This window comes from Solanum stenotomum, chromosome 9 (genome assembly GCF_019186545.1).
Source record: "Solanum stenotomum isolate F172 chromosome 9, ASM1918654v1, whole genome shotgun sequence".
NCBI lineage: Eukaryota > Viridiplantae > Streptophyta > Magnoliopsida > Solanales > Solanaceae > Solanum > Solanum stenotomum.
Genome location: NC_064290.1, coordinates 52674422 through 52702419, shown reverse-complemented (window position 1 = coordinate 52702419; position 27998 = coordinate 52674422). Strand labels below are relative to the sequence as shown.

At 36.3% G+C, this 27998-nt stretch overlaps 3 protein-coding genes across 3 annotated transcripts; 2 read left to right on the top strand and 1 right to left on the bottom strand.

The window, feature by feature from the left end:
- Positions 1–501: 501 nt before the first annotated feature.
- Positions 502–9183, top strand: LOC125876003 (cyclic nucleotide-gated ion channel 17-like). The gene is made up of 7 exons (XM_049557098.1): positions 502–657; positions 1522–2062; positions 3900–4112; positions 4319–4620; positions 5387–5498; positions 7205–7441; positions 8132–9183. Exons 1-7 carry the CDS (start codon positions 629–631, stop codon positions 8858–8860), a joined length of 2163 nt encoding a protein of 720 aa, XP_049413055.1. The 5' UTR covers positions 502–628; the 3' UTR covers positions 8861–9183.
- An 844-nt stretch (positions 9184–10027) lies between these two features.
- LOC125876006 (preprotein translocase subunit SCY1, chloroplastic) lies at positions 10028–17512 on the bottom strand. Its single transcript, XM_049557101.1, has 8 exons — positions 17281–17512; positions 14886–15028; positions 14408–14793; positions 13608–13907; positions 13430–13522; positions 12306–12429; positions 11573–11736; positions 10028–10478 (listed from the first exon to the last, which is right to left on the bottom strand). Exons 1-8 carry the CDS (start codon positions 17454–17456, stop codon positions 10251–10253), a joined length of 1614 nt encoding a protein of 537 aa, XP_049413058.1. The 5' UTR covers positions 17457–17512; the 3' UTR covers positions 10028–10250.
- Positions 17513–18309: 797 nt separating this feature from the next.
- On the top strand, positions 18310–26693 carry LOC125876005 (uncharacterized). The gene is made up of 10 exons (XM_049557100.1): positions 18310–18539; positions 20405–20557; positions 20702–20917; positions 21305–21487; positions 21637–21858; positions 22331–22447; positions 22531–22674; positions 23103–23204; positions 23347–23415; positions 25886–26693. The coding sequence occupies exons 1-10, from the start codon at positions 18342–18344 to the stop codon at positions 26120–26122; spliced, it is 1641 nt and encodes a 546-aa protein (XP_049413057.1). The 5' UTR covers positions 18310–18341; the 3' UTR covers positions 26123–26693.
- The last annotated feature ends 1305 nt before the right edge of the window (positions 26694–27998 follow it).

The window sequence follows — 27998 nt, the reverse complement described above, 5'->3', positions numbered from 1 at the left end:
AGAAAAGATTAGTAGGTCCACTAGTAATCATGCCTCCAATAGGATAATCAATGTTTTTTTTTTTAAAAAAAATAAAAAATTCTTCATGGACCCCACAAATGAATATGACTTCACATGATTTTTTTAATTTATTTTTTTGTAAAAATGCAATTTATTATTACTATTAATTAATTATTTATACATATAGTCCTGTTCTGGTCAACATTTCTTGACTAATTGCATCTGCACCTTAATTAACACCATATTAATACTTACAACTAACACTAATTTATTAAAATGAATTAATTACTTTGAAATTTTCCAAATCTAAAATATCAATCACTGACCACACCAAATCACTCTTCCTCTTCACACTAAAATTATTTATTTTATCAGAATTTTACAGAACTCTGCAAATCTTAACTACAAAACATACTTTCAAGAATGTTTTTTATTTTTTATAAATTTTTTTTAATCTTTTTTCTTGATTAAAGGGCTTTTTGGGTATTTTTAGTTTAGTTCACTGTTCCCTTCTGACCACTTTTTTTCTGAAGACTTGTGTTGTGTTCACATTTAGAAGAGATGAAAGAGTAAAGGGGTTTAAAAAAAACCTATTCTTGATTATTATTTTGTTGTTACCCTTCTTGGAATGGAGCCGAAGAAGGAGAGGTTTGTAAGGTATGGGATATTTTTTTAATTTTTTTTTGTGTTTTTGGTTTAGTTTCTGTGATTTGATGATTTCTTGTGTAGTAATTTGGAAAAAGATGAGATCTTTTTTGTTTTTTTTGGTGATATATTGTAGAAATTAGAACTTTGGGTGTTTAAAGATTGAATTTTTTTTGGTTCTTTATTGTTCTGGATGCTAGATATTGAGATATTTTGTGTTCATTTCTGCTTTTCCAAAATATGAATTGGAACATAAGCTGGATTGTGCAATTTTGTGTTTTGATTTCTTTGCTGGAAGATCATTTTGTTAGTTCAATGAGGTTTTGTCGACTGCGCAAAGCACGGGCAAGTTTTCCTAGTTTTATCATGATCAAGGACCTACTTTGATTTGATGTATTTAAGCTGAGGGTCCTCTGGAAACAGGTAGAGGTAGAGGTAAGGTCTGTGTGTACTCTACTCTTCCCAGACCCCACTCATGGGATTCCATTGGGTATGTTTTTGTTGTTGTGTCATAATCAAGGACTTTCTTGTTTAGCTCATAGTTGATTTGTGCATTTTTTGGTTCTTTATTGTGCTGGATGCTAGATATTGAAATATCTTGTATTCATTTCTGCTTAACATGACTTGGAACATAAGCTGGATTGTACAATTTTGCTTAACATGACTTGGAACATAAGCTAGTTAGTTCAATGAGGGCAAAATTTTCCTAGTTTTATCATAATCAAGGACCTACTTTGATTTGATGTACTTGAGCCGAGGGCCACTGTACCCTCCTTAGACTCCACTTGTGGGATTTCACTGTGTATGTTGCTGTTGCTGTTGTATCATAATCAAGACTTTCTTGTTTAGCTCATAGTTGATTTATGCATTTTTTAGGTTCTACTCTGGTGAAAAGCAACAAGGTGGTTTTTTGGGAGGAATAGCAGACAGTTCGAACGTAGAGAAAAAATTCTCACCTCCATTATTGAACTCTGATGGCAAATATAAAGTCACTGATACTCTTAAGTTTGGGAGGCCTAAGAAGGTGTATCCCGAGGACCATGAGTCCTGGAGGAAGCGAATACTTGATCCGGGGAGTGACCTTGTAATCCAGTGGAATAGAATTTTTATTATATCATGCTTGCTGGCACTGTTTGTTGATCCATTGTATTTCTTTTTGCCCATCATACAAGGAACTAAAGAGTCGAGTTGTGTGAAAACAGATTTGAATTTGCGAATTGTTGTCACCATTTTCCGAACTATAGCAGATTTTTTCTATCTATTACATGTGTTCATTAAGTTCCGGACTGCTTATGTTGCCCCAAATACAAGGGTATTTGGGAAGGGTGAGCTTGTAATGGATCCTGGAGAAATTGCTAGAAGATATTTAAAATCTGACTTTTTCATCGATCTGATTGCAACTCTTCCTCTACCTCAGGTATGTTGTTCTACTAGGAACATTTTATCTTATAAACATTTCACAAGCTTCTGTACTTAATTGGATTGCAATTTGATCTCTTTGTCGACTTCATTGATCTCTTTATGGTCTCAAGAAGTCTCCTAGAGCATGGTTTGGTTGTGTTTGAACTGTCGGCCAACAATTTGGAATGATTCAAACACAAGCTGATCATTCAGTATTCTATAGGCATTAATCTCATGACAAACATATCATTTTAACTGTTTTATTTGATGACATTGTTATCACAAGTAATGGTCATGAAGGTATCGGCGTATCGCATAACTTAAGCAACATCTATCAAGTCAATTTCATATTAAGGATTTGGGGAAGCTTAAATACTTTCGAGGCATTGAGGTGATACAGTCTGATAATAGCATTGTCATCTCATAAAGGAAATATGCCTTAGATATTTTGGAAGACACAAGTATGTTGAACTACACACTTGTGGACACTCCCATGGATCCAAGTACTAAGCTTGTTCAATGATAGGGGGAGCCTCTAATGGATCAAGGTAGATATTGGGGACTTGTTAAAAAACTCAACTATCTTACGATCACCCATCCAGTTCTCCAATCACCTTGTGATAGTCACCGGAATGCAGTATTTCACATCCTAATATATTTGAAAGGCTCTCTAGGACAAGGTTAATTGGGGCAACGGAGATGCACATGTTGGGTATTCTGATGCAAATTAGGCAGGTTGTCCCTTTGATAGACGGTCCACCTCAGGTTATTATATTTTATGTGACAATGTTTGACCAGGCATAGGTTTAAGAAAGAATGGAGGACTTTTGAAATTTGTGGTCTAAAACAAACCTTAAACATTTATGTGAAAGGGGAATTTTAAAGTTGTTTCTAATTATAGAAAGGTAACATTCTTTTTGGGATAGACAAAAAAAAGTGCCACATAAATTGGGACGAAGGGAGTACCCTAGAAAAGTAAAAAGCAAGATGTGGTGCCTAGGTCAAGTGCAGAGACAAAATATTGGACTAGGGCATTAACTACTTGTGAGCTTATAGGACTAAGACAACATCTGTTAAAGATTGGAGGAGTTAAATTGATAATGATATTTGATAATCAACCCATACTACATATCATTTTAAATCTAGTCTTTTATGACTGAACGAAACACATTGAAGCAGATTGTCATTTCATTCAACAAAAGGATTGAGTTTAGGTGCATTGTTACGAGTTTTGTCAACTCAAAAGGCCAACTAACTGATGTTCTCATAAAAGCACTGTGAGGATCCAAAATTGACCACACTTCTGGCAAGCTAGGGTCATTAGATATGGTAAAAATCTGCTTATTCTTTGAGATGACAAAGCTCCCCACTAGATGCAAATTGCTGAATCAACACCAGGCAGTATAGGAGTGCTTTCTCTGATCGGCGTTCCCCAGACCAGAACTGAAAGGACATACCAGCCCCCAAAGGATTATCGGGCATTCCTTCATGTCGGGAGGGATGAATCAAATCAATAAGCTTTTTGATTGATTCAGGACGCAGCGAAGCCAAATTCAATCAAGGAATATATACCATGTCAATAGTGAAAGATTTTCATATACCGTAAATAGGAGGTTTTGTAGGAATGATAACCTGATTTTGGACTAGTCACTAGTGATTTTGCCTCATAGTTCTAGTTTCTTGATTCTAGTTGGTATCAGGGTATTTGAAGCATATGCTGGTTAAAGGTGGTAGCTTTACATGTCAAGAAATTGATAACACGTTCTTCTAGTTTATATCTCACCTGTCCTTAAAATTTCTCTATTTTTACTGTAGTAGAGCAGGGTATGATGAAACAGTAATCTTTCTTGCAGATAGTCATCTGGTTCATTATACCAGCGACGAGAAGCCAGCATGCTAATCATAACAATAATGCTCTTGCGCTGATTGTCCTAATCCAATACATCCCCAGATTGTATCTTATATTTCCATTAAGTTCACAGATTATCAAAGCTACTGGAGTTGTCACAAAAACTGCTTGGGCAGGGGCTGCATATAATCTACTTCTCTACATGTTGGCAAGTCATGTATGTAGCTCCAACAACCTAATTTCCAAAATTTATGTGTTAAAAGTCCGGTTAATTGTGGTATTAACCTGTGACCGTCACAAAGTATTGGTTGAAAACCTCTGTATTTATGCAGGAGTTTTGCTTCTCTGTGTTTCTTTTTGTTTTCTTTTCTTAGAGTTAAATATAATGACAGAGTATTTGTTTTTCTTTCTTTTTTTTTTCAGGTTATAGGTGCAGCATGGTATTTACTGTCAGTTGATCGATATACTTCTTGCTGGAAATCAATATGCCGAAAGGAAGACAGCTCTACGCAGTGCGTGCTTCGCTACTTGGATTGTGATACTTTTGACCTAAGTTCTCGTAAGAGTTGGGCAAATATCACCAATGTATTTGAAAGTTGTGATCCAGATGGGGATAGTACTTTTAAATATGGAATATTTGAAAGCGCAGTTAAAAAGGATGTTGTCTCCTCAAGTTTTATCGCAAAGTACTTCTATTGCTTGTGGTGGGGCTTACAACAGCTGAGGTAATATTACTATGGGGTTGGACCAAATAATGACGTCATTTACATTTATAATGTTCTTATCTAGTGTTTTTGGCTGTAATTTATTGAAATGATAAACCAATTAGGCATTTCCAATTTTGAAAGTGCACCCCTGGGGTGTGGCCTAGTGGTCAATGAAGTGGATTGAACACCATAAGGTCTCACGTTCAAATCCCAGTAGAGACAAAACACTAGGTTATCTTTCATCTGTTCTTGCCTTGGTTGATAGAGTTACCTAGTACCTGTTGTTGGTGGGAGGTGGCAGGTAGCCCGAGGAATTAATCGAGGTGCATGCAAGCTGACCCGGACACCATGGTTATTTCAAAAAAACCTTGTTATCTGGCCTTGTGAGTGACATGCTTCTCAACACCTAACATGGTTAATATGAGTTCCAACTATCTAATTCACAACATCTTTCTCAGGGAGTTTCTAGGGGTGATGTGATTATTCTTGTCATTCCAAGAACAGTCGTAGACGTTCACTGATTATTGTGGGTACTGATCCATACTTCTTTTGTTTCATTAAACAAGCTATTACCTAGAAATGTTGATAGCGGGATATGTAGTCTATAAATCATGGTTTTGTCTGCTTTGTCTTGAAAATACATGATGGAGTCGTTGAAAAAGGTTCTTAAGGATGTAATTACATTTAGAGAGTAAATGTGCCAGTTGCCCTTCTAATCCACTTTTTAAATGTGCCATTTGAAGGAAGATCTGAACTTCAAATGTTTCTTTTTCTTGTGTTACAGTTCTTATGGGCAGAATTTGTCTACGAGTACATTTATCGGGGAGACTTCCTTTGCTATACTTATTGCAATTTTGGGTCTGGTTTTGTTCGCACATCTTATTGGGAATATGCAGGTAAATCAAAGGTTCTGCTGCTATTCATTCTCCCTCAATATGAGCTTGTTTTATTAGACCCTGTACTTCTTTCTCTTGACTGTTTATTAACAGCATGATCTTGACTAACAGGTGGACAGTTATAATTGTTGTTCTTGATTTGACATATCCTAGATTATGCTTGATTGGTGAATTTTTTGCATATATTATTACTCTTTATAGATTTATTTGTCTGTAGAAAATGTAGAGAGCTTCTAGAGTTAAAGAAACTATTATCGTTTTACAAATGTAATGTTTGATTCATATGGGCTTACTACATGGACATTGAGGGTTCAACATAGCCGATACCAACTTGCTTGTAATCAACGTGGTCGTAATTTTATAATCCTCTTTACATGCATAAATTTTGCATGAATTTCATGGGATGCTTAAGTTTTTGAGTGCAAGTTAACAAAATCAAGGTTTACATAATAACAGTTGCTAGAGTATCGAATTGCTTGTTCGTGCACCTTATTGTTAGTATGAGATGATTTGGTCATGTTCTGTGTTGCCCTCTAGGTGCACTAGTCAATAGGCATGAAACCATGATGAATATAGGTGTTAAAAGGGATAAGTCAGAGTTAAAATCACATGGAAGGGGAAGATGTTTGAAAGACTTAATTTCTTGGAATCGATGCAGACTTAGCGAAAGATAAGACACTACAGAAGAAAAAGATGTATGTAGGCATAGGTGGTAGTAATTAATCAGGGATGTATTTTGTATATAGGTGGTACTAATTAATTAGGAATATATTTTGGTCATGTTAGTACATTTATATCAAGTGCTATGATTTCTAGGAGTTCTTTTAGCCTTATTCGAGACTTTTATGCCAATAGAAAAGAACTTCTAGTATTTTTATCTTTTAAATTTTTTTGTATAATGTTGGCCTGCGATAGTATTTAAGTGGAGAAACATGATCACTAAGGATTCATACAGTCAACCTTAACTTGTTTGGGACTGTATCGTCATTTGTTTGTAGCATCATCATGAATAAAATTAGTAGTATCTAGTCATATGGTTTTACAATTTATAATTAGTGTGGGTAAGACTTTTGAATATAAACCTTTGATATGACTTTTTATGCTCTTCTTTTTAGGTTTTTAAAAATAGTCAATCAAAATTAATACATGCTGCTCTTAAGAGCATGTAATCACGCACTTTATCCGACTAAGTAAAACAAATGACATATAAGCTCGGTCAACAATCAGAGGGATTTAAAAACAAGCTTTTAACGAATTCAGGTGCTTTAATGAAACCCCAGCGAGTAGGAGGGGCGGGATGTCAACACGGAACAGTAAATGTGTCAATTAGGCTATCTGGCCTTTCAAGAATGATCTTTTCTGCAAACTTCAGTTATAAGGTGGTGGATAGAGGAGCCATGCTCAAGTCTTACAAGTTTGGTTTGCCTTGTTTGATAAAAAGAATGATGTTAGTTTATTAAATGATAAATAGTGTTAAACTCTAGCGGAAACAGCCTCTTTATCTCACAAGGTAGGGGTAAGGTTTGCGTACACACTACCCTCCCCAAACTCCACTTGTGGGATTACACTGGGTAATGTTGTTGTCATGTTAATACTCTAATTGGGTGCAAACTGCAAGTTGTACATAACTTTAGGACTTTGCAATCAACTTCTTCTCTTATCATTCTTTTTGGATATTAACTCTTAATTTTTTTTCTTGCATGTAGACATACTTGCAGTCTTTGACGTTGAGGGTCGAGGAATGGAGACTCAAGAGAAGAGATACTGAAGAGTGGATGGAGCATCGTCAACTTCCAGAAGATTTGAGAAAGCGGGTTAGACGTTTTGATCAGTATAAATGGGTTGCTACTAGAGGAGTAGATGAAGAGACAATTTTACATGGCCTGCCTACTGATCTTCGTCGTGACATCCAACGCCATCTTTGCCTGGACCTTGTCCGAAGGGTATGATTTTCCTTCATCTTGACTGATTCTTTCGGAAGTGTTTGGTATATTTATCAAAAAGCATATGCTCGAAGGGTGGCCTCTAAAAAGATGCACACTTATATTGTTGGTCTTTTTTCTGTTTCTTGAGTATGTTCTCAATATGCATCTCTATTACACCATCCTTTTTGGCCCTTGTATCTTGCATATGTTTACCACTTTCAGATAAACACATTTTTATATTGAGTTAATGGTAAAAAACATAGCTGAAGTTTCACGTTTTTGCGAGTCTTCTACCTGAACGATCAAGTAATCACTTTTCCTACCTAAACTGTCACCAACTATTTATCTAAACACACCTCAACTATCAGTTGTTCCCTTTTCCTACCTGAAATATCACCATCATTCAGATTGGAAAAGGGAACAACTGGTTGTTGAAGTGTGTTTTGATAAATAGTTAGTGGTATAGTTCAGGTAGGAAAAGTGAACACCTTTCGATAGGAAACTCGCTAATATGTGATACTTCAGCTGTGTTTTGGACCATCATCTCTTTTATATTTTCTCACTTTTCGATCTGTATAGAACAGATGTTTGTTGATTCAGTTGTAAACTGTAATTATATAAACATTTGTTACAGATGCATTCTTTGTCGTTGTTGATTCCTTCTTGCATGTTAAGCTCATCTTGACTTATTTTGTTTTAACTATTTAGGTTCCATTTTTCTCCCAAATGGATGATCAATTACTTGATGCAATATGTGAACGTCTAGTCTCGTCCTTAAGCACAGAAGGCACTTATATTGTCCGTGAAGGAGATCCAGTCGCGGAAATGTTGTTTATCATCAGAGGTAGGCTCGAGAGTTCTACAACGAATGGTGGTCGGACTGGTTTCTTCAATTGCATTACATTGAGGCCTGGAGATTTTTGTGGAGAGGAGCTACTTGCTTGGGCTTTGCTTCCGAAATCAACGATCAACTTGCCTTCTTCGACCAGAACAGTCAAGGCGCTTGTTGAAGTAGAAGCATTCGCATTGAGAGCTGAAGATCTCAAGTTTGTTGCCAACCAATTTAGACGCCTTCATAGCAAGAAGCTCCAGCATACATTCCGGTTCTACTCTCACCATTGGCGCACATGGGCAGCCTGTTTCATTCAGGCTGCATGGAGACGACACAAGCGGAGAACAATGGCAAAAGATCTTGCCGCACTGGAATCATTTTCTCTGGATGAGAGTACGGTCGATGAAGCAGAGCAACATGAGGAGCATGATCAAGGTAACGCTAGCTCAAATCCGTCCCCAAGAATATCACACCTCGGAGTCACAATATTGGCTTCAAGATTTGCTGCTAACACAAGAAGAGGAGCTCAAAAGCTTAAAGATGTAAGATTGCCTAAGTTACAGAAACCTGAAGAGCCTGACTTTTCAGCTGAGCCTGATGACTAGATTCCGACTGATAGTTTCATTGAGATATCGATACGATGACCAACTCTGAGATTGAAGTTTTCTGCGATACATTCTTACACTCGGGATCATCGTTGTACATGTGGAACGCGCGTTTCTAAAAGATAATAGCATTGCAGGAGAGGGAGCTTTTGGCAAGGGAATATGGTTTTTCATTTTCCTTTTTTGGTTAATGTAATTGTATTTAAGATTAGTGTTTTCAGTAGCAGGATGCTAATATGTACTTGTATAAACTCAATAACATCTCAAGTCATTTGTAAAAACTTAGAGTTGCTAGTTCCATAGCACAAGTAAATAATTATTTTTATCAAAATTTTACAATGCTTCATGTCCTTTTTTTTTCCCTCTATCTTGCTTTAAGGTACTTGGAATCTGATTGTGGTGATGCTTATAAATTTGTATCTACCAAGGGTCTATCGGAATTAGCCTCTCTACCTTTGAGGTAGGGATAACTGGATAAGGTCCATGTACACTCTATCCTCCCCGACCTTACTTTGAGAATGCTGTTATAAATTTGTTTCCAATTATTTATGCTACGAGGTCATTTGGTTCACATGCTAGTTGTGTGAGGTTTATGATGCAAAGATTTTTTATGCGATGAATAATAATGTACGAATGTTATATAGTGAATAATAATACACAGGCCTTACCTACTTTAAGGGTAAAATAGAAAAATATTATAGATTTTCGTATAACTTAAACATGTATATTACTGATGCTTCCAAGTGAATGTTCACTTAGTAAGCAATTTGTTCTTTGTGAATGAAAGAACTCTTGGTATAGGTTCTTTCTCCAAGTCTATCCATACACATTACCCTCTCTAGACTCCGCCTATGGAATTACACCAGATATGTTGTTAAGTTTCACATTTTCTTTCTTACCTACAAATCTGTCTGGAGCCAACCTTTTGTGTCAATTGTAGCCTTTGAAACTCGAGGATGATGAGCTCACACATCAAGAGTTCGTTCACTTGGCGCATGACACAAACCTGTGACATAAGACACAAGTCCCTTAACCTTTGGTCAAGGCTATAAGTTTCACATTTCCCCTCAATCTACTACTTAACAGAAGTCCAGAGATCTTGGTTTTCTTGTCTTTGAATTCAGATCATTGAGACACTCCAGAAGATTGAATAAAAACAAATAACACAAAAAAGAAGGCAGTTGTGTGCCTGCATTTACACAGATCTAAGAAACATGTACATCTAAGTTAGTAATACAGAGAAACTAGAATAAATTGATTATGAAAAGTAGGTGGGGCGGGGGAGTCGAAAGTAGAGTCTCTCACGTCCAGATCAAGTTTGTGTCGTGGCGTTTATGTTCTCTTTATGTAATACAATCTCATTTCTCCAGCTTTAACCAGAAGTCTTGTTTCAATATTTATTATCCATGTCGTAAAACTCTATATTCTTGTACTTTTGGGATATGATCTCCGCTTGAACTTTCCTTGCAGTGTCTGTAGCACAACCAACAAGAATAAGCACTGACGTGCCTGCAAAGCCTCGGAAAGCAGTGAGGTGTGTGGCTTGTTCAATCACAGCAGGGCCAGCAGCGAGAAGTGCCAAAAATGCAGAACCAAGAACTGATATCCGGCTGAGTACCTGTAAATCCCCCATTTATGGCATGAATCTTGACAATTACATCTTTGAACCTTAATAATATTACCACGTGCAACTATTTATACGGTATATATGCGGTACATCAATTACCGATTCTAGAGAGTCAAGTATACAGAAAAGGGACACTATCCTTGCTAGAAAAGAAACAGTGAAGTGAAATTGCACTACCAAAGGTTGTGGTGGGATGGATAGTATCCTTCGACCCTCAACCAAAGATCTCAGATTTAAGCCTTGAGAATGGAGAACTTCTGGTAGGGAGCTTCCCCCTTTAATAGGCCTTATTCGACACAAATTCAGAATAATCGGGTCAACGATTTCAAACACCAGATCCACCTTACTTAAAACAGATGAGGATCCCAATATGGTGGCTAATCTAACAATTAAAGGTAACATATACAGGCTATTGGTGTTCCCTGACAAAGTCACCTGGGGATATGACACTATAACTATGGGGGTCAATCGTTTTTTTCTTTGACGACAATTTTTCCATCTTATTATCTTGAATTATTCTAATTTTAAGTCGAGGATCTATCAGAAACAACCTTCTGTGTACCCTCTACCCTCCCCAAACCCCACTTGTGGGATTACATTGGGTATTTTGTTGTATTATCATGAATTATTAACCATTGTGACTTCTATTACTTTTATGTAGTTTCGCATGTACGTATATTTTCTTCCAAAAGTTTGATAAATCTATGTCCGAATTCCCACCGAAAATTAGGTGCTTTGACCCTTGCTCTCCGAACTTATTCACATAGAATGGGACAGAGAGAGTACGTCTTTTATATAAATATCTAAATATATTTATAGCTTTCTGATATCTCCTTCAAAAGATTCAAACACCGAAAATGCCCATTCTCACTTAAGAATGAGTGCCGGTCCTGCTAGATTAATACTAGAACGATTTATAGTTTCTTAGTGCAGTAACAACTGAGCTTACCAAAGCTGTGGGACAATTTCCCATTAGATGTATCAGGTCATTTCGATGTTATGAAAATGATGGGTGAAGAGCTATATTTGAGAATCAAGATAGGCGTTAAGCAGAAAGTGAACACGACTGGAGAAGGCAATAATACCGTTTTGATGAATGCCGCTGTGCTTTTACCCGGTCGAACAAGTGGGATTGAGGCACCTTGTCGTTTCAACTGATCACTGACATCATCAGGGTCCAATTGCAGGAATGTATAATAGTAATTGAAGAAGGCAATCAACAAAATGTTTGTCGGCAGATAGAAAGAACCTACAAACGAACAGCTGTTTAGTTGTAGCCCTCAAAATGTTACAAAGTGAAAAAATTAAGTCCACACATGCATGTGCCGAAAGAAATGCACTATCAATAATAATAAGCTAATTCTCATTGTTTTGCTTATTTCCTTTTGTTGAAAATACAAAAACCAGTTTTTATCTTTTTCCTTTTATTTCCAAAATGACAGTCGCTGACTCACCGATAATCTCCCCTCGGGGAGAAGATTTAGACCACAGCCCCATGTAAAATCAATTATTCCTCTGTAGTGCAAGGCTTTAATAAGAATACCACCTAGTCCACCTTAGACAAGTCACTTTTCCATTTCTGCCTCTAGTTGCTCTATCTTTTACGTATTACCACTAACTCAAAAGTATTGCACAGCAGGTTTTACAAGACTAAACCTCTTCGCTTAGAGATAGTCGGCAATTTGTTTCAAATTTTTTGTACATCAGGAAAGGAGATGCATATGCATCATAACTTCAGACAGAGTCGAGTTTAATGCACAAAACTTTTTCAGTGAAAAGTGAACGTGAAGTAAGGTAACTGCACTATTTTTTACTTACCTCCAGGGTTTAAACCTGCTGCAGCCTTTCTCAGGAAACCTACACCAGTGAAACGTGCCAAAGTGCCAGGAAGGGCTAGTGATGATGTAGAGAAAATAATCGGCATTACTCCTGAACTGTTCACCTGTTCATTGTAACTATAACTGTAAGTTGTAACTAAGAAGGATCATAATTTTCTAATTGCAAAAGAACTTCACTGCACACTTCCATCACAAATATAAGGATTAGCAGGACCGATGTGTCTCCTTGTCTAATTCACTAGAGCTACCAAACAATCCACAAAAGGTACTGGAGATTACCATATAATGACACTGATAAAAGCATGTGCATGGAAACAAAAATGACTATGGCCTAAGTTGCTCGGACTCGGGTGCAGGTGTCCAATACGGATACGGATCTAGAGTTTTAAGATTCGGGGGTATAGATCCAAGTGCCGAGACTGGTGCGGGGATTTGGCTAAATTTAATTCAAATATCTAAGAATAGAGTTATATGCTAAATTTTGACACATTATGTGGAAAACTAACAAGGTATTCCGAGGAGAAAATATTGATCAAGAGGAGAATCCTAGAAGTAGATATAAAGAAAAGGATTGACAGAGAAATTTCTATATACAAAGTATTCCATTTTCTTCAATTTCACCTTAAATTTTGTTTTAACAACAAAAAATCATTGTATCTGTCCCAGTTTCTCTGTCGATTTTGGTCAAAGTATCCAAAATTGGTTGCCAGATCCAGTAAGGATCCCATACCCACAACCACACCCAGACCAACATCGTGTTGATGCGGGTGTGGCACCGAAAGTGAGAAGTTAGAGCAACTTAGACTACAGATGTAGAGTTGGGGTTTCTAGGATGTTCGGAAGATAAATTGTAGTTCTGAACTTATGACGCAATTGTCGCACTCACTTCTCCCACACATGCTTGCATGTGAAATGACTTATCTGATGACTAACCACAACGGAAGCAAGAGGAAATTTCAAACCAGTACTAAGTAACTTCTTCCACGGGGAAACAATTTCAACCCTCACTCCTCTCATAAAATAAGAGTTGACGCCTCACGTTTATTTAGCATTACAATCCTTCAAAATAAACTAAATCAAACGAGGGGACAAAAGACTACTAACTTTAAACGGTAAGTATGCAGATTTTTGAAGTCCTCCTCCTGTTCTGCCAGTATACCTTGATGCATAATTTAGCGGAATTTTCCTCTCTGCTTCCTGAAAAACTTGGTTGAGAACGCTGTCAGCAATCAACGGTATGACAATAAGTTAAATGCCAAGTAATTCAGACATAAGAACATACCTGAACATATACAATGCTAAGGACTAGCAGGAAGAATGAGACTAGGATACCAACGAGCCCAACATAATTACCATCTTGATAGGCCTGTGCGACTGTCCTACCAAAGGACGCTGGCAAGTAGGAGATGATATTTGTAAAGATCAAAAGAGATGTGCCATTTCCAAGTTTTAAATCAGTGATTCGCTCCCCAATATAAGTCGTAAATACTGAGCCAAGGGTCAAAAGAACAACGGAAGAAATTGCCCACTGGGTACTGAAGTCATTAACATAAGGACGAAGGAACAATACTTGGCCAATTGCCTGCCACAGAAGTTAAAGATAAGTGTAATTTTCCAATTGATTCTGCAATTATTCGACCACAACGTACAAGTGAGAATCAGATTAAAAACAGACTACAGACACTGTTTTGTTCACAGAAATATCTTATTCAAAAGGTATAATACATAAACAGATACTCAAACTTGGCCTTAGCTGGCAAGTAAGCACTCCAACTTTGAGTATGCACATCAAGACACCTCAAATCGTCACCATTGTGTCAGTTGAACACTCCAACTTATAAAATGATCATCTAGACAACTCCAAAACATATGTGCCATGTCAGCGTCAAGTGTCCACAAGACACAGAGGGGACAAGTTGGAGTGTCAAGTTGTCAGTTGCGACCAAGTTGAGGTGTCTAGATGTGCACTCTCGGAGAGCTTACTTGCCAGTTGAGTTCAAGTTTGAGTGTTTGTTTGTGTATTATGCCTAATCAAAAATGCTTCTTCATTCAAGTAATAACAGTTTTTCTAGGAAATATTACCTGTACTACGGCAAATCCAACAGAAGCATAGCGAGTATACTGAAGAACTTTCTTTCTTCCAGCTTCACCTTCTCTTTTCTGAAGTTCTTGCAACTTGGGGTAGATTTGAGCAAGCAGTTGAAACACAATTTGTGCATTGATGAAGGGAACAATACCTAGGGAGCAGATTCCAAGGCGACCTATACCTCCACCGGAAAAGGAATCCAAAGTACTTAAAATACTATTCTCATCTAAATTGCCAACAAAGGCCTCCCGATTTACTCCACCGAGTGGTATGTAGATCCCGAGTCGTGACAAAGCCAAAAATCCTAATAGCTTTAGAAACTTTCCTGGTAACGGGCCTTTGAAGAAGTCTCCAAAATCAATGCTAGTATCTTCAATTGCAGCTGACAGTGACAAGAAATCCTAATCAAAGGTTAAGATATGCAGGGTGTTATCAACAACATAAAAGCACAGTATTGCAGATTAGTTAGACTACCTGCCAACCCTCTAGCTGATGAATTTTTCTCTTTTCTAGTGTTTGAGGAGCTTTCAAATGTCTGAGAGAGCAAGCTCACTAAATTATCCCAGGATGATTTACCTGAATTGATACCCAATGGATCAAATACTGAACTATCACAGCTGGAGAAAGAGGGTAACAGTCAGAAAGAAGAAACAACTAAAGATTTAGGAAATTGGTGCAGAAACAATTAAATCAATGAAATGGATCGACAGAAGATAGTCGTGCAAAAAGATCAAGGAGAAAGTGTATGTGAAACAGCACATAGCAGTTTAAGATTTCATGCACAAATCCAACTGCTCCACAACCTCAAAATCATAAGAAGTATGTGTATGATCAGCACACAAAAACAGAGAAATACAAGTTGATATTCAACCATTACAAATTTGATGTCCCGAATACGCATATCCTTCTATAGTACAAGTTTGCGATTTTTTCTTTCTAGTGAGCAAGTGGCTCAACTCTCAAACTGAATAGTTTTTAAAATAAAGGCCAAAGTTCAAAAGAAGAAAAAAAAGAAATTTGAGTAGCTTAAATCTTCCCATGTCCAGTGTTGTTAAAAGATGCACTTAAGCCCTAAAGCGAGGCTCAAAATGTGTTGAGCGCTCCCCCCTTCTTAATGTGCGCTTCAATATTGTCATCAAGGCTCTAAGACAAATTTTTCCTTGCCAATGAGCCTTTTCTGAAGAGGCGGCACCAAACAATTGATATTTCACTTTATCGTAATCTTTTTTCAATTTCTTTGTTCATATATTTGTCATTCATGCTTATAATTATTAGTCTTGGACTAAATGCTTATAATTATTAGTCTCGGACTAAACATATATATATTTGCGTTTTTTCTCCCTTTGAGCCTTTTTGCATTAAAGCCCACACTTTATTTGCGTTTTGCACTTAAAACCCCAATGGACCTTAGAGCTTTTTTGCGTTTCACAATACTGCCCATAAGTCACACCAATCTCTAGGTCTATACTTTCTCTAGATTCCCCTCCCATAAGCTCCTTTATCTAGTTTCAAAATAAGGTCCCTTTAGACCAACTCTTAAAATTCCTCTATGTTCTCAAATAAAAGACTGTAATATACTCAGAAAGTCATAAATTGCGTTTCACGCTTAAAGCCCCAATGGACCCTTAAAGCTTTCAATTCAGCAATAGGACCATCGTAAAATTCGTCCAAAACAAACCAGCATTCAGATTCAGTAATTCTTTTCAGGGAAAACACTCAACATGAAAGTAAATAATACAATCCCAGAAAAGAAAAAGCAACACAAAAGTCTTAAATTCCACGAAATTAGAAGCTCTCTATACAATATTTTTTCACAATAAACACAAGACTTGCTTGAGAAATCAATGAATTGAAGTTAGAAGTTCTAAACAAAACCCATTACAACAAACAGTGAGAAAGTTCAAATCTTTATCTACACAACACATTTTTATCAAATTGAGCAAAAACCAAGGCATCTAAGAGCATTGAGACCAAAAGGGTACATTCCATTTTCAACAAAGTATCTGTTTGTTGAGTGAAGAAGACCAATATGAACGTTCAAGACTTGTTTCAGAATATATTAAACAAAATTAGAAGTATTAAACAAGACCCATTACATCAAACAGTGAGAAAGTTCAAGTTTTTCCTTTTTTCTAATAACTGTGGTGTATAGGCCAGCTTGTGGCACACCTCAACTAATTCCACGCGATACTTCCCACCTCCCACCAACAACAGATACGAGGCAACTCTGTCCATCAAGGCTAGAACAAATGAGATTATCTCTTCTGGAAGTTGAACCTGACACCTCATGGTGCTCAACCCACTAGGCCACACCCTTCGGTGCATAAAGTTCAAGTCTTCATCTTCTTCACAACACATATTCATCAAATTAAGCAAAACCCAAGTCAAGTAAGAGCAAATAGATCAAAAGGGTACATTTTATTTTCAAGAAAGTACCTATCTTTGGAGTAAAGAAGACCAGATTAAACAAAAGCCAATACAACAAACAAAGCAAGAAAATTCAAGTCTTTATATCACATCATATTTTTATCAAATTGAGCAAAAACTGAACAAAGTGACCGAACTGGTACATTTTATTTTCAAGAAAGTCCCAAAAACCATTACAACAAGCAGAATAAGAAAGTTCAAGTCTTTCATATTCACATCATATATTTTTATCAAATTGAGTAAAATCTGAACAAAGAGACCAAAAGGGTACATTTTATTTTCAAGACAGCACCTACCTTGGAGCAAATATAACCAGGATTAAACAAAAAACATTACAACAAACAGAGCAAAAAGCTCAAGTCTTTATATTCACAGCATATAGTTTTATCAAATTGAGCAAAAAAACTGAACAAAAGGGTACATTTTATTTTCAAGAAATTACCTGTTTGTGGATTCAAAAAGACCAAGATTCCATGATGGGACAGTGGATTTTTTATGGAAACTGAGGCTGCTGGCTTTACAAATTGGGGTGACTCTATTAACCTTTAAAGAGTGTAGCTGCTTGGAATTGAAGCACAGAGAAGAAGAAGAAGAAATTCCTCTGACTGTTATCAACATTATCCTCTCACACAGACACACGCTATCTTTGAATTTATGAATTATTATTCTTGAACTAGAAATAATATATACTCTAGCTCTTTTCTTTTTTAATCTGATCCACTTGGGTCCTTTTGGTTTAGAAATATTGGCTTTTAGGTTTCCTTAGTTTGAGAATTTTTTTTTTTCCTATTATTGATAATCAAATCAAGAATTTTAGTAAGGTAAAAAATGCATAATTTGAAACTCAATGGATAATGAATTTATCCTTTTTTTTAGCTTTTCATTTAAAATAAAAAATAATTAGATTTGAATTTATAGCAAACGCTTAATTCATATATTATGTAATGAGTTCATATTTATAGACCAAAAACCTGAGTCAGTTATTCAAATTCATAATGACGTTATTCGAAAATCAGTGAATATTTTTTCTTGAATTTATTTTCAATTCAAATATAAATAAATTTAATTTTTAATATTTTTAATCAAATGTCAATGTAGAAGATAGATAATACATATATCACAATAGAATTAAGAGCAATTTAGATAAAATTTAACAAAGTGATATGAAAAATAAATTTTTCTTGAAATTATATATATATTACATCTCTTATTTTGAATACTAACATCCATTATTTATAACTTAGACTCTTTATAAAAGTCTTACTTAAATATTTATACAGTCTGTAACAATTTCCCTTCCTATCATAATTAAATAATAGGAAAAACAAAATAAAGTAAAAGAAAAAAAAGTTTTTTAAGACTGTAAAAAGGGTTAACTTCCAACAAAATAAAATAAGAACTCCACCCAAACAACACCACCCATCCGCTCTTAAAAAAAAACACTTCACCAAAAGCTAAAACCCTACTTCTCTTGTAGTCCTACCAGTTCAAAAGAAAAAAAAAATGGAACTTGGAACTTCTTTCAGTGCTTCAGGTGTCAACAAGAAGATGTTTTTATCGAACCCCATTACCCAAAAATCCAATGTTCTTCCAAATTCTTGGCTAAATCAATTGAATTTTTCGTTTCCAGCAAGAAAAATCTGTTCTTGCAAAGGAAAACCTAAAGGGTCTACTATCAGCTCTTTGAAAACTCAAGAAAAGGTTAGATTTTTCTTAATGGGGTTTTTTTTTATATGAGATGAAGTTTTAATTTGTGGTGCTTTCTTTGCACAATTCTTCCTTTTTATTTGTTTGGTTTTTATGCTGGAGACTGTTTTTTTTATGTGTTTGTGAATTAGTTTTATCAGTTTTTATGTATTTAATGATGTGAGCTAACGCCAATAGTATACTCCATGTTGGAATGTTATCACACAAGTGGGGTCTGAAGAGGGTATGATGTATGCACACCTTACCTCTACCTTTAGGGAAGAGGGAATGCTGTTTGAATCTTAAAGAATCCAGATAACAGCAGAATTGTTAGCGGTTTATGAGTTCATAGGGAAATAATGTTTTCGAAGTTGCTTGCTTACTAGCTCCGAGACTACTTAGTTTAATAGAAGAAAATAGTTTTTGGGAGCATTCTTGTATGCATATTTTCAGATGACAGGTTGCTGATTAACCTTCAATGTGTTGTTTGTGTCTTTTTTAACTATCTTTTGATAGAAAGAATCTTCCCATTGTGTGAGAGACTGGGAAGTTGCACATGGAAAATGGCTTTTTAGCTCTCGCATTTACTCATTTTTCCTAATTTTAAAAGCACTAGTTTGATTGGCATGGAGTTTAAGTGTAAGATACATGCATCTAAGGGTGTAGTTTATTGGTCAATGAAGTAGGTGCAAACCTTGGAGATCAGGATTCCGATCCTAAAGAGATAAAGACATCCCTTTTAGTTGTATGTTTTCGTCCCGCCTTACTTTAGTGGACTGTCTAACTTTAGTTCCTTGCAAACACATCTGCTAATGAGAACTGATCTTTATAACATCAGCAACTGCACATCAATACCAATCAAGTTGCAGGCTGCTATATGGATCTTCATTGTACATGGTGTTCCATTTAAGCTTATCTATCTATTTTGAGGATTCAACATAACTTGACTAGTTTTATTCTGAATGTCAAGTTACCACAACCTTTCTCCTTTATCACGGCTACCATCTAGGTCAATTTGCTATATGGTATATGCATTTTACAGTAAAGGTGCAATCTTGATGATAAACAGTTGGGTTTTCATTCTCCTTCTTTTAGGATTCTCTCCTCCTTTGCCACTGCTGGCACGATTCTTGTCAGCTTGTTGGGATGAGACAAAATTGTTTAATAGAATTCAAAAAACCACCTTTCACAACAATCATCACAGTTCAAAGCAGTAAAACAACAGGGGAAAAAGTACACAACTTCAACCCAAAATCACCAGAGTCCTCCTTCAACAGCAATGCAAGACTATTTATTTTTTAAGAGAAAAAACATACACCATAAAATAACGTATTTAGAGATCATTTCCACTAAATTTCACTCTCTCCTTTCTCTCTTCTTTGTTGTCGCTAGATATATAATTCCATGGTTTGAATATTGGTCATGTATATTTACATCTACTTCTATCTGAACCTAGGCCTTGCAGAATCTCTGCAATTTATTGAACAGACTGTCCAATAAAGTGTCTATTCTTGTTACCCACTAAAACAAAGAAAAAAAGAGATGTTAGTTCACTGTTTTGTATTCCTAAGTTGACTAGGAAGGAATTGCATAGTTCCGGATGCCTTTGTGGGACAACATTTGATTTACCATCTTGCAGCAAATGCTCTATGGGAATTGATAATGTAAGAGATGTATCATTTGCTGGGGTAAGATGCCATGATGGAAAGACTCATTATGTTATGGAATTTTTCTTACAATTCATATCTGTGTGTAGAGTTCATTGGTACTCAGCTCATCTTATTATTATTATTATTTGTGGAACGATGTCTCTCTTTTTTTTTTTTATAGGAATTAACACTTGAATATGTATTGTTATGGTATCTTCTTAAACTTCTCAGGTCACAGGGATGTCTTCTAATCATTCTCAAGATCTAGAACTCTCAAGTTTAACAGCTTTATGCCCATTGGATGGTCGCTATTGGGGTAAAGTCAAAGAATTGGCTCCGTTTATGAGCGAGTATGGATTAATTCGGTTCCGCATTTTGGTTGAGGTGGTTACTTTTTCCTCCTTGACTATCTAGTAGTAAAGTTTAATTTTGAAATATTCCTTTCAGAAATTTTCAAATAAAATTAGATTACCCGTGTGGATAAACATTAAGCAACAATGAAATTTTTGTGATGTCTCTTTTTGTCAGATTAAGTGGTTGATAAAAATGTCTCAAATACCTCAAATTGTTGAAGTTCCAAGCTTCTCTGAAGAAGCTCAGACATTTTTGCATGACTTGATTGATGGATTTAGTATGAATGATGCCTTGGAAGTTAAGAAGATCGAGAGAGTCACAAACCATGATGTGAAAGCAGTGGAATACTTCTTGAAACAAAAATGCCAATCACATCCAGAGATATCTAAGGTATGAATAGATTCTTGTCATACTATTCTTCGGGGTGGCTCAGAAGGTTTGGCTTGGGACTTCCATTAGGGAGGTCTCAAGTTCGAAACTCTTTGACTCCGACAGTAGTTGGCCTTCTGGGTTGAGCTCGTCGCACGGGGCTTGCCCAGTGTGGTTTACCTCTCTTGTGTGGTTTGTGAGCTATTGTGTTGGAACGGGGTTTACCCTGTGCGCACCCAATGGCTAGCGGCGTTCCTTGTCATAAAAATAAAAATACTTTCCACGTGCATCTTCTTTCAATCTACATAGGAAATTCAAGCTAAAAGTATTTCTATGAGACCTGAAAACCCCCAAAAGCTTTATTTTGCACATGCATCTTTTCTATAGTTGTCCCTCTTTTTGTGGTAGGTGCTCGAGTTTTTTCACTTTGCATGTACATCTGAGGACATCAACAATCTTGCCCATGCATTGATGCTGAAAGGAGCTTTGAACACGGTCATCTTGCCAGTCATGGATGAATTGATTAAAGCAATTTGTGACATGGCCACAACACATTCTTCTGTTCCTATGCTTTCTCGCACCCATGGGCAGGTATACTTCTTTTCCCGACAGTCCTCTAGTTAGGTGTACTTTGAATAGGTTTTGATGCAAGAAGCTTAACGTCCGTGGAAAACAGTGGTCTTATATATATCCTCAGTGACTGCATAATGTAGTTCACTCATTCTTTTTGCACCTTGTAGCCAGCTTCACCGACAACCCTTGGAAAGGAAATGGCAATTTTTGCTTATCGATTGAGTAGGGAAAGAAAGGAGATTTCTCAAATTGAGATGCTTGGGAAATTTGCTGGTGCTGTAGGAAACTACAATGCACATGTAGCTGCGTATCCTGAAATAAACTGGCCAGAAATTGCAGAGGAGTTTGTCTTGTCACTTGGATTAGAATTCAATCCATATGTTCCTCAGGTTTGTTTTATAGGCTGATTCCTTTTGTTCTTTTCAATCAGCACCGTTGTAGCTTTAGTTTCCTTTCTTTTTTTCTAATTTATTGTATTGGATGCACCATAATTCATTTCGTATCGGAGCTTTATGCATTAGTTAGAGGGAGGTTTATAGCTGTTTGTGTATGTACTCCAACATGTTAGTTTATACGATGGTGTATAACGTATGTATTGAGTTCAAGAAATAAAGACTTTTAGTGCATAGGCCAAATATATATAACACACTAAATTAACCCTTAGAATCTTGCGGTCTTCAACATGTCATGTCATCAGGGCAAAATGTGAAATGTTAAAATCGAAGGAATTCCAAATATAGACATAAGTTGATCTTTTCGGAACAGACCAGAAAGGAACGTGTGATATAAAATGGAAAGGAGGGTGTATTACCACATTAGCAACTGTTTTTCAACTTCTAACTCAATATCATTGTAATGCAGATTGAAACTCATGACTATATGGCCAAACTTTTTCACTCGATCGTCCAGTTTAACAACATTTTGGTTGATTTTGATAGAGATGTTTGGGGATACATTTCTCTGGGTTACTTTAAACAGGTGACTGCCCTGTATTTTAGATATATATTCTATTATATTCTTTTGGCAGATAATGGAGTTCATAATTCTTTTATGTTACGTAGACAACTAAAGCTGGTGAAATTGGGTCCTCGACGATGCCTCACAAAGTAAATCCAATTGACTTTGAAAATAGTGAGGGCAATCTTGGAGTGGCTAATGGAGATTTATCCCATTTGAGCACTAAACTACCTATTTCACGCTGGCAGGTATGTCAAATCTGGTCATGTTATCTTTATCTTGTTAGTATAATATTCTACCAAATAATTTAAGCTTCATTTTTCGTTGATTAAACACTTATTTGGGTGCTACAGTAAGACCTTTCTTATAACAACATTTCACTATAACTGCCGAATTCTTTTGAGAGCTGATTTTACATGTTATGGTATATTATATAACATTTGGCTATAGCAGACAAAAACTATCGAAACAAACGATGCAATTATAGAAACGTTTGACTGTAGTAGTTTTGTACTCGTGAATCATGATGGCATGTTAAAAGGTTTGAAGCCCTTAACATGTATATTACAACATATTTTAGAGCATGTCAATCTGTGGGCTGTGCCCCTTATATATGCCTTTAGTTGCTTGTCTGTCTTGTCCATAATTTTTTTTTTATCCAAATTGTCATTTACAGCGGGATTTGACAGATTCAACTGTTCTGAGAAACATGGGAGTAGGACTAGGGCATTCTCTTCTTGCTTATAGAAGTGCATTACAGGGAATTCAGAAGCTTCAGGTAAGCAGTACTAATTGAAATTCTACGGAATCTACTGTGCTGCGCACATTTTATTTTGAGAATGTAATGAAATACAACCCACGCTGAAGTATGATCTCATCAAGTTGTTCCGACTTTGCTGACTAATTGATTTTGAATATAGGTGAATGAAGCTGCTCTGATGGAAGATTTAGACAAAACATGGGAGGTTCTTGCTGAACCAATACAAACGGTATGCAGCTTTTGCTTTATCTGGACTTCTTATCGGTATTAGTCTGAAAGGTATATGCAATTACTTTTTATCCATACTTGAGCTTCCTTGTATGACTGATGGAATATATTTTTTTTTTTTGAGAATTGGTAAACATTGTATTCTCCAGCATTAAGGCCTTAATGTTGGGGACCTTTAGAAAATCAGAAAAGAACAAAAAGCATAATACTTACAAGGATCCTAAGAATTCTAAAAGTTGATCTGAATCCTCTAATCCTATCTCTTTGCACCAAAAATATAGAGATATAATGCAATTCCATTTAACCTTGTGAATGGAAGTGGATATATCTTCAAAATTCCTACTATTCCTCTCCTTCCAACTGGCCCCCAAATGCAATGTGGAATCAAATTCCACCAGGTCTTCTGTCTCTTGCTACCTCCTCTCCTGATCCAACAACTAAGTAAATCAGCTGTATGTTCGGGCATAGTCCATTTCACTTCTGAAAAGTTGAGAAACATGGTCCATATTTGTGCTGTGAAAGTACAATGTAAGAATAGGTGACTAGGTGACTGTTAGTTTCCCCTGTCTTCCCACATAAAGAGCACCAAGGAAGTATGATCTTTCTTTTCTTCCTCAAGACCTTATGTGTCAAGCATGCCTTTCTAATGACCAACCAAGTAAGGCATTTAACTTTTGTTGGTGTTGCAGTCCTCTAGATATTTTTCCATGAACTCTGGTATCTGCTACTTTGCGAGTTGCACTCCTTTTTATATGCCCTGCCAACTGTGAAGATCCCGTCCTTACTGTGTGACCATCTAACAACATCATTGGCAGTATTGGTGCCTGCAAAATCCCCCACTTCCTCCAACAATTTGGCTACTCTCTCTATTTCCCAATCATTAGAAGTCTTCTGAAATAGAGATTCCAACCTTGTTCTGTCCAGCAATCACTGATCATTGCCTCAGAATTGGTGCACAAAATAAATAGATCAGGAAACAGGTCTTTTTGGGGGGTTTGTTTGATCCACACATCCCACCAGAATCTAGTTCTCCTTCCATCCCCCACCTTGATATGTAAATTTGCTTCTAACTTGGGCCATTAGTTTCTAATAGCTCTCCAAACCCCCGCTCCATAAGCATCCGTGCTTATGTTACTACACCAGAATCTATCCTCCCCATATTTACATTTAATCAATTCTTTCCACAAAGCTTGCCTCTCCTCAGTGTATCTCCACAACCATTTCATCAAAAAACTTGTTATGCTTCCTCAAATCTCTGATGCCCAAGCCACTTTTATCTTTTCTATGCAAAGTTGTCGCCCACTTGACCAAATTGTATCNTCAAATCTTTCCACAAAGCTTGCCTCTCCTCAGTGTATCTCCACAGCCATTTCATCAAAAGACTGTTGTTATGCTTCCTCAAATCTCTGATGCCCAAGCCACTTTTATCTTTTCTATGCAAAGTTGTCGCCCACTTGACCAAATTGTATCCTTTGTTCTCTTTGCAACCATGCCAAAGGAAATCTCTCATAAGTTTGTCCAATTTCTTAGCCACTTTTGTCGGTATAGTGAAAAGAGACATAACATATGTTGGGAGAGAATCTAGAACAGAGTTGATAAGAATGTGTCTACCACCAAAAGAAATGTATTGAGCCTTCCATCTGGCTAGTCTTTTTTCAGTCTTCTCGACTATGCTGTCCCATATCTTCAAATCTTTGTGTGTATTACCTAAAGGCATACCCAAATAAGTTGTGGGCAATTTCCCCACTCTGCAGCCCAAAATGTCAGCTAGGCTTTGGATGTTTGTCACATCCTTAATAGGATATAAACTGCTCTTTCCCCAATTAACTTTCAAACCTGTACAAGCTTCAAAGAACAACAAAATTAGTTTGATGAATCTAAATTGCTCCTCCTGATGGAATATATTAGGTATAAAGCTGGTGGTGCTTGCAAAGATATGTTTCAAGGTCTGGTCTTTCGGAGAAACAAGCACCTAAACTACTAGTCTTTAAACCTATCTATTGATATACAACAACGCCTCCAATCCCAAACAAGTTATGGTCGGCTATATGAATCATTACTGACAATGTTGTTCTAATTAAACTCGTCTCAGACTAATATTAGACTAAATAACTACGAATAAAAAGTACTAGGATTTCTCTATTTTCAACTGGCATAAAAATGTCTGAAATGACTTGTAGACTCGTAGAAGACATAGGACCTAACGTAGACATAACGTACTAACATGACCCAACACATTTCTAACTTATTGATATCACCCTATATAGATCTATTTTTTCCTTCGTTCCCCATTTTTCGCTAGATTTGCATGGATTCCGAGGAATTGTAGGTCTTCCGAGACAACTTCCTTAGCCGTGTGTATGAAATGATCTAATTTTACTGTCCAGTCTGGACTAATAAGTTCTCATCCCTGACACCCATGTTTCTTGATGAATTTTACAATAACATTTCTATTTGTGTTCGGTATTTAGGTGATGCGAAGGTACGGTGTGCCAGAGCCTTATGAGAAGCTGAAGGAGTTAACCCGAGGAAGAGCGGTGAACAAAGAAAGCATTAGAGAATTCATACAAAAGTTGGACGTACCAGCTGATGCAAAGACATCTCTCTTGAACTTAACGCCTCATACTTACGTTGGAGCAGCTGCAGAATTGGCTAAGAACGTAAACGAGGCCATATTTCTGTTGAGTAGTCCATATCTTTTGAAATGAGAGTTGAAAAACCTTGCAGCCCTCTGCATCGATGGCATATGGAGCATACAGTCAACGGGTTCAAACTGAATCCAAGTATAGATTATATGTGAAAAGTCACTAAAATTTCAGGAAGTAATTGAATTATGATCGCCTAATTTCAGAAGAGATGCATTTAGTTGCAAGAACCTAAATGTTGACTCCGTCAAATTTAAATTTTGGATTCGCTTTTGCTCTCCATTGTTTGCAGATGCAGAGTCGTTCGAGATGTTGCATTCGGGAGATAGGGAAAAGCAGAACATTACTTCCAGTTTTTCATCCATGGGAAGGTAACCAGTTTGATACGTATCTCATTTTTCGAAAAACTCCATATTATTGATCTCTGCGCGATTGGAAGAGAGACGCTAGATGCTATCAACAACGATTATATGCTAGGGTGATACTATGCACTCGAGAAAATGGAAAATTATGATGTAACAAGTCATGTTGGGATGTTCTTGAATTTAAGTACAAGTTTTACTCTACCTATCTTTAAATCATTTACATGTCATGTAAAACTTGCTTTTAAGTCATTCGGTATGATTTCAAGTACAATCTTCATTCGACCTTTAAGTACTTTGTGTATATTGTGAAATGCTGCAAGTTTTGACACAGTGGTAGAAATTCTATACCAAAATATTAAAGATTGAACTATACCACTTGACCCTGCTTCACCTTAATTGTTATTTGAACAAGTAAAAGTTTTGTCTTGGTCCGAGTGGAGATAGGAGGAAAAGGAAGGAGAAGAAAACATGGAAATAGAAGTTACACTATTTGATTCTCTAGTTACACAACTTTTAAAAAATAAGGACAAACGTTAAATATCGGACCTTAAAACGGACCCTCGGTGAAATTTTTTGCCTAATGCATTAGGTTAAGGAGCAGTTAGATGCATGAAGCATCTTGTGTTAGCAGAATCTGAGGAAGGGATGCACCCCAAGGTGGATGCTGATGTAGATAGCCTACCCTCTACAAGCATTAGTGATTGTTTCCACTACTCGAACCTATGATAAAACATTAGTTTCAGCCATGAAAAAGATTGACTTGGACCAAAGCAACAAAAATGATTTTATTTATTACAACTTGAACCAGTAACTTTTGCATCAAATTGGCCAGAAAATCAATGACTCGATAAGTACAAAATTTGGGCTTACATTGTATGATTATATTCAAGATATAGCAGAAATACAAAAGTGTCATAATCTAATAATAGCAAAGGAACATGAATGTAGGCCAAAATGAGTCACTTCAATGTATCTACTTCTACTAGTTCAATGTAATAAACACTTCATCATAAATTCTCTCAACTCCTTTGAAGTAGTCAATGCTTCATCAACCATAATCATAATTATAATGTGATGATTGGGATCTTTCCGCGTCTAGATAGAAATTTCAAATTTAATCGAACTCTCGAAATTGGAAAATCTCTTATTTGAGAGCGTTTTTGCACTCTTCACTGTCAGTTATAAGGAGTGTTCAACTAATCATCCATTATTGTATAAGACTATGATATTATTAATAAGCAGAGGTGTATCTAAGGAGATCTATTATTGTATAAGACTATGATATTATTAATAAGCAGAGGTGTATCTAAGGAGGGTCACTGGGTTCACATGGATCCATGGTTCCCTCCCGAGATTATATATAGTAGTGTTATATTTAAAAAAAATATTGAAATATAGATGTGTGAACTCACACGTTAAGTATCACATAATGCAATTATGACTGGGTGCACCTCTCTCCGCGAGGTTAGAAATTTGAATTTTATATTTATCTTGTTTTATTTTTCTTTCTAAAATTAGATAACACTTCTCTAAGTGGTAATTGGTAATTAATTTTAGACCTATAATTTTAAAAT

Excerpts from the sequence above, each read along its gene's own strand:
- LOC125876005 (XM_049557100.1), top strand. The coding sequence starts at position 18,342 with ATGGAACTTGGAACTTCTTTCAGTGCTTCAGGTGTCAACAAGAAGATG. Across the intron at positions 18,540-20,404 it reads CTTTGAAAACTCAAGAAAAG|GTCACAGGGATGTCTTCTAA; the intron begins GTTAGATTTTTC and ends TAAACTTCTCAG. Across the intron at positions 23,205-23,346 it reads AGGGAATTCAGAAGCTTCAG|GTGAATGAAGCTGCTCTGAT; the intron begins GTAAGCAGTACT and ends TTTTGAATATAG.
- LOC125876003 (XM_049557098.1), top strand. The coding sequence starts at position 629 with ATGGAGCCGAAGAAGGAGAGGTTTGTAAG. Across the intron at positions 658-1,521 it reads AAGAAGGAGAGGTTTGTAAG|GTTCTACTCTGGTGAAAAGC; the intron begins GTATGGGATATT and ends TGCATTTTTTAG. Across the intron at positions 2,063-3,899 it reads CAACTCTTCCTCTACCTCAG|ATAGTCATCTGGTTCATTAT; the intron begins GTATGTTGTTCT and ends TCTTTCTTGCAG.
- LOC125876006 (XM_049557101.1), bottom strand. The coding sequence starts at position 17,456 with ATGTTGATAACAGTCAGAGGAATTTCTTCTTCTTCTTCTCTGTGCTTC. Across the intron at positions 15,029-17,280 it reads CTTTTTGAATCCACAAACAG|CTGTGATAGTTCAGTATTTG; the intron begins GTAATTTCTTGA and ends CTCTTTCTCCAG. Across the intron at positions 12,430-13,429 it reads CTGCATACTTACCGTTTAAA|GTGAACAGTTCAGGAGTAAT; the intron begins GTTAGTAGTCTT and ends TACAATGAACAG.